This window comes from Gavialis gangeticus, unplaced genomic scaffold, assembly GCF_001723915.1.
Source record: "Gavialis gangeticus isolate Ggan-Ray unplaced genomic scaffold, GavGan_comp1, whole genome shotgun sequence".
NCBI lineage: Eukaryota > Metazoa > Chordata > Crocodylia > Gavialidae > Gavialis > Gavialis gangeticus.
Genome location: NW_017729031.1, coordinates 9,396,341 through 9,402,871, shown reverse-complemented (window position 1 = coordinate 9,402,871; position 6,531 = coordinate 9,396,341). Strand labels below are relative to the sequence as shown.

The window sequence follows — 6,531 nt, the reverse complement described above, 5'->3', positions numbered from 1 at the left end:
CAGGGGCCCCACATTACCCGGTACCTTCTTTTTGCCACCTGTGTAACCCAAACTAAATTCAGTTGAAATAATACACTTAGAGTCCAGACCAGTGACTCTCAACCAGGGTTCTGGGGCAAATCTTATTTGCACGTTTGAAATGCTCGGTTACTTTTGGTACTGTTAAGGTCCTGGGTCGTGTCATCAGGACAGTACAGAGAAAGACTATACTGCTTCTCTACAGATTTTAATATGTTGTTCTTATTCCGGGGACTAATAGTGGTTTGAGTCTGCTGATCTTAACCTAGAACTTTTACAAATGAGATGCAGAAAAAAATCTTCTATGTATTTTAAGTATCCGATTTATCTGATATAAAGTGATCAATTTTTAAGATTATATTGGAAATCCCATTTTCATTTGCTTCATGTCTGAGAATTTGTAACTTCAGTTTTAAGATTTTAGACTCGTACCATATAGAAGTGTAAAGACTGTATTTTAGCTGTCATTTTATGCCTTTTCCTTTGTGGGAAATGTTAAAAGTTGGCATGATCCCATAGATACATTTTTTTTAAAGCCCTTATTACTGTTCACTGACCTGACAAGTTACTCATAGTCATAGTTCAGCATCTCATTTACTATAACTTGACTCTTTGTAAAGTGCTACTAAAGAAAAATACTTTTTATATAAATTTTAAAAATTATGAAAATTATATATTTTTTGTTAACATAGATAATGATTAACTTATACTAAAAAAAAGGTAGAGATCGGATAGTTTGAAGTCTGCTGATTTGCTGTAACAAATTATTTTTTGTTTTCTGATACATTTTTAGCAACTATTTATTTTGGAATTATTAGCGTGTGATTTAGTAACTCCATAGCTTGGTTCTGATCTAAATAATGCATTTGTATTTACTTATGTTTTAGCCTTTAATCTGGACAATGAACAACCAGATTATGATATGGATTCTGAAGATGAGACTTTATTAAATAGACTTAACCGGAAGATGGAAATTAAACCATTGCAGTTTGAAATTATGATCGATAGGCTTGAAAAAGCCAGTTCTAATCAGGTATGGTACTCCAAAGAAATAAAACTCTCTTGTTTTATCAGTAAGTAAGACGTTTCAATTCTGTTTAATTTTTTTTTCATAAGCTCTTGAAAATCTTTGTTTTGCATCCTGCTGTTTATACCCGGTGAAATGCAATCTTGGAATCTATAGACATAAAACCATGGAATTGCCTATCTTATTGGACGGCCAGAAAGTTGATGTTGAAAGTTAATTTGTATTGTAAAAAAAAAACAAACTTAACCTGGGGTTAGACTGATCTTAAGCTTTAACTTGCTTTCTCATTTATTATTGATCCCATTTTATTATTGATCTCCCAAATTGCTGAGTGTTTTTTAGTGCTTGTTATGGATGCAATGGGACAGTTGGAGCTGAATGCTCACCTGCTTGGAAGAAGACTTGCCTCTGACAAAAGCAGCCTGGTTTGGGTTCTAGATTGAGTTGTGCCTTTCACAGATTCCTCTAACTTACAATTTTTACAGAATTTTAAAAAGTCCAGAGATGTTAGCTGAGAGAGGAAAAGTCCCACAAGCAGACACTTTGACTGTTTCCTCAGGGCTTGCTTTATGTAATGAAAATAAATAAATAAAACTTGGAATTGGTTCAAACATCTCTTTAAATGCTGGGTGTTAAATAAGTGTGAATTTGTGACCTTTATTGCTTTGGCCAACTGGGAGGAGTGAGGATATACCGTTTCCCCATAACTGCTTCCTTTTGCGCCAGCTTCCATTCTTTTTAATCCTGCATAGATGAGCTATATGATAGGTAGGGCCCAGTAAACACTTTCATGTCAGAATCCATTATATCTTGTCACATGGGACTCGAGCAGACTGGAAACTAGGTTTTGCTTTGCCTCCCCTCTGTTTTTTGCCCATAATCACATAGTTCCACAAAGCACTTTAAGAAGATTTTAGCTCCTTTTTCTCTTCGTTTGGCATCTTGCCTTCATTAATCGGTCTCTTTTCTACGTTTGACAGGGATAAGATGCTTCAATCAAGTTCTTAGATGGTTAAGGATGGAGTTTCAGAAGAGATGACTTAGGAGTTGCTCCCTGTGTGGAGTTGACCCTTGGTACCTTTTCTGTGGCCTGGACCCCCTTCCATCCTGGAAGCTGGGTGGTCTGCAGAGGTTGCATTCCTTTTCCCCGGGGGCAGGCACTGCATAGGAACCCTAGCTGCTAGATATTGCTGGCAAACTAAGTCCAACCGCAGCAAGAAACTTGGTGAGGGAAAGAACTGATGATCCAAATATGGACCTGAATGTTATGTAGTTCATTAGAACTCTTATTCATACAATGGCTCTCTTTAATGCTGCTTTAAAGCAGTCTCCCATTCTGAGAAGAGTGAGAAAATGAGGAAGCCCCAGAAGAAAGTTTCCATAAGTCAAGCAAATCTTGATAATTAATTATTTTAATCATAGAACTGGAGTGCTTTCTGGAGGACAGGAAGTACTTCAGTTCTCCAAAGCGCCTTGTTTAGTGGGTTTAATTAGGAGAATGTCCTTGCTTCCATTCTTGTCAAGATGGTCAGAAAAGCCCTTCTTTTTGGGTACTTTTAGAGAATATTACTAAAAATCTTTTTGCTGCAGGAGTTCCAGTATACAGTTATCAACAGCAGTGCCAGTCTCTCGAATTAGGAATATAACCAAGAAATATACAAACCACAAAGACTCGCATCAATACCTGAGTTCCGCATAATGACTTTAGCCTTAGTAATGTTTTAGAAGGTAGTCTGCAAGCTTAATTTCAGTAAGTGGGGATCTCTCTTTTTACGTTCAGTACCATAGACCCCTATCTACAAATCATGTTTATGTTGCAATTAGTATGTTAATCACAGCATAAATGGGCATGGTGCTACACATGAACCCAATTTAAGGCACTATAAAATGGAAAGCAAGCCACAAAAATTTTCCACAAATAATATAGAACATATTAATGGCTGATTTCTGTGGCACCTTAGATTTAACTTGTAGCTAGTAGCGACAGTCAGCTGAGTGTCAGTTTTGGGGCTGGGACCAAACAGTAGTCTGTAACCAGCTGACTGCTGATCCCAGCTGGAGGAAGAGGGAAGCTGAAGGGCTTCCCTGCTAGAAACTTAGAGATTTAAAGTCCCCAGCAGGGAAGACTTTTGGGTCTCCCGGCCAGAAGCCTCTAATACCCTGCACCCGTCAGCCTGACCAGAGCTGCTGGGTGCTCCGTTTTAACAGTGAGCTTGTTGTCAATCCTATCCCAGATGATCGCAAGCCTTGAAAGTGAGGCTGTCCAGCCTGCAACTAGCAATCAGTTGATTGTCTGGCAGACAGCCCCAGTGAATCAGACTTGGGGCATTTTCTAATATCAGAGAAAAAATGGCAGTGGGGGTACTTTAACTAAACCTTGTTGAACCAGCTTTAACTAAAGCGCCCCTGCTGCTGTTTTTCAGTGCAGGAACACTGATGCACTTGATGCTGGAGTTTGCTGGAGTGTGGTAATTGCCATGCTCCCAACAAACTGCAATTAAAATGCGTCAGAGCAGCCTCTCTGTATGTGTGTAGATGCCCCTGGATTTTGTACCTTTGTTTTGGAACTCTGTTAACGTAACTGTTCTAATAATAGTTTTCAAGATGGGCTTGCAGTTCTTGTGCTGGTTCCTTTTTCTGATTTTTGTTTCACAGAATTAAAGTGATACTTCTTTTGTTGGTGAACATTCATCCTGAGATGAATTCTCAGTTTCTTCAAAACCTGGACATATTCTCCTTCCGTTTAGGCTTTAACTGTCCACTGATAAAGTTTGATATTTCCTAGATATCATGGGACTGAAGAGTTGAAGAATTTGCCATTTCAGACTCTCATTTTCTTTCATTCTGGTTCAAGATAGTATATCTCATTTTTTGTTTTGGTCCTTGCTTATTAGGTTTAAGCATGTAGTATAGGAGGCATACAAGACAGGACTTTGTGTGTCCCATGGGGACATTAGGAATTGCTTCTTATAGTGTGGCTACTTCTTGCGCAGTGGTAGATAAAATCTGCCAACCAGTTCTTTGACATTTTCTACACAGTCATTTAGACAGTTATATGGATGTTTGAACTTCTTCTGATACCTTGCAAGTAGTTTTCGGAGATAGTCCAACTGACTTAGATCAAATTTCACCTGATTTTGATATCAGAAAATGCTAGACAAAAAACTTCAAATTGTTGGAGCCCCAAAAGAGAGAAATTTGGTCCCACCATTTAATTTGACTCTTCCTGTACTTTGGAATCCTTCTTGGGTGTCCTACCCTGTATACAGGGTATTGAAAGCTTAGGCTTTTTAGTGAGAGTCACGTGGTAGCTGTAAATAAGAAAACGCCAAAGGAAGCTCAGTTTCTAGATTGCTAGAGCTCCTTTTGTTAAAGTAATTAGCAGGTAGGGTCAGAATTATAACCCAATTCGCAGTGCAGAGCAGATATAAAACTTGATGGCTAAGGAAGAAAAAAAACAGATGAACTACTTGATCATTCCTGAAATTATATTTGCAATAATGGGGGGAGTAGATATGTTTTTTTTTTAAGTTAACTATATTTAATATATATGGATAAAATGCATTTGTGGTTGTAGTTGTGGTATAGGTATAAGCATACCTACGTACCTACTCAGACTAGCATTCATTCAAGGCAGTGTGGCACAATATTGCTATATTGGGGTTATGTAATCTAAAAACATGACGAGTATTTCTGGCTTCCCTTTTTGCTATTGTTATCCTCACAATACTATAATTTCCATAATAAATATACAGTAGCTTTATGTCTATTCTGTCTAGAATGAGTTCTAACCTAGTCTAGTGGTAATGGCAGAAACTTTAATATAGATGTATTTAAAATGTAGTGAAACCCCCCAAAAGCTTACTTTTTTTTTTAGCTTTTTTGTGGGTTTTTTTATTTGTATCTTATTTTATTTCTGTTTATTCGTATTGGAATGTCATAGACAATGTTTCTTAGTTTAAAAAATATTGTCCTCTATTAATGTTTGCCATGTCTGCATTACTTTAGAAGATTTTAAAATAGACCTCTTAAAATTATGACCAATTTCATTAAGATGTAAATTGACTAATATGTTAAAATCCTTTCATGCAAAATAATATTCAAGCACTGTTTGCTGCTAAAGATGCAAAGAATATTGAACTGAGGTAAGTCAGTTGTTAATCATCTGGAATCGGAGTTTGCTGAAGTACTAAGATTTTAATATCTGTAGCCTTATCTGCAAATACAGAAAGAATATTTTCTTTATTTTAACTTTTTTGTCAGCTAGCTTAGCTTTTAGCAACTAGTTCATTCAAAGGTAATTAAACCAATTGGGAACTGAGAAAATCAGGAAGGCATTTCCCCCCCCCCCCAATTATACACAAAAACTTGCTGTGATAGTTCTCAGTCTATCGCATCTAAAATCTTGAAGGACATGGGGTCAGAAACAAGCAGTTATTTCATTAAGTATAAATAATACATTAGCATTTTAAGCTGATGTGTTAAAACAAATCAGCTTTCTACTTACAGATCCAGCATATTTAATTTGCTTTTTTAACTTACAGTAAACTAACTTTCTACTAGGTTTCTGCATTTAGCTTAATTATAATTTCCATGTAAAGACAGTCTGACACAAAATGAGAGTAAAACTAATAATGATGTAGTCTGAGATTTATATTAAAAGTATTTAATACCTATTTAAGCAATCAACTCCTGCTGAAATCAGAAAGTTAGGCACTTAAATACCTTTGTGGATCTGTACTTTAGTAAATAGGAAGAATCATTCATTATTTTTGAAAATAATGTTAAAATTAAGAATATGAATAAATTATATTATCATTTATTTAGTGTGTAGATAGCGTATTTTCCTGGGTACCAAATTTAGAATCAAAGTTATCAGTTATAAATCAACATGACCTAATGCATACTAACCAGCAAGAATCAACCTTTTTTGAAGATGTACTTTAAAATTGCAACACAAAACAAAATTAAAATAGCTGTTCTGAATCGATTTTTAAATGATGATTCCAATTGGTATTTTAAATAACTTTACTTTAAATCAATCTACCCTTTTCCCTATTCTGGGAAATTGCTAGGTTTATATAGAGGCTTTAAAAGAAATGAATAAAAATGTTGGCTTGTTAATGGGTTTCTTATTCCTATTCTTACTGAACTACATTTTTGTATTTTCTTTCAGCTTGTAACACTTCAGGAAGCTAAATTGCTGCTAAATGAGGATGATTACCTTATTAAAGCTGTCTATGACTACTGGGTAAGAAAACGTAAGAACTGCAGGGGACCATCACTCATCCCTCAGATCAAACAAGAAAAAAGAGATGGCTCCACCAACAATGATCCCTATGTTGCCTTTCGGAGGAGAACAGAGAAAATGCAGACCAGAAAGGTAATTTGTGAATATTAGACTGTAGCATGCAAACCACTTTGATTTTAATTAGAGATGCACCAGTATATCGGTCCATACCATATCAGCACTAATAAAAGGAAAA

At 36.0% G+C, this 6,531-nt stretch overlaps 1 protein-coding gene across 1 annotated transcript in view; it reads left to right on the top strand.

Moving 5' to 3' along the window:
• EPC2 (enhancer of polycomb homolog 2) overlaps positions 1 to 6,531 on the top strand; it is a 109,842-nt gene that overhangs the window by 45,661 nt on the left and 57,650 nt on the right. The window contains exons 3-4 of the mRNA XM_019522443.1: positions 906 to 1,051; positions 6,222 to 6,428. Coding sequence (XP_019377988.1) covers positions 906 to 1,051; positions 6,222 to 6,428 — 353 coding nt within the window. The remainder of the gene's footprint in view (positions 1 to 905; positions 1,052 to 6,221; positions 6,429 to 6,531) is intronic.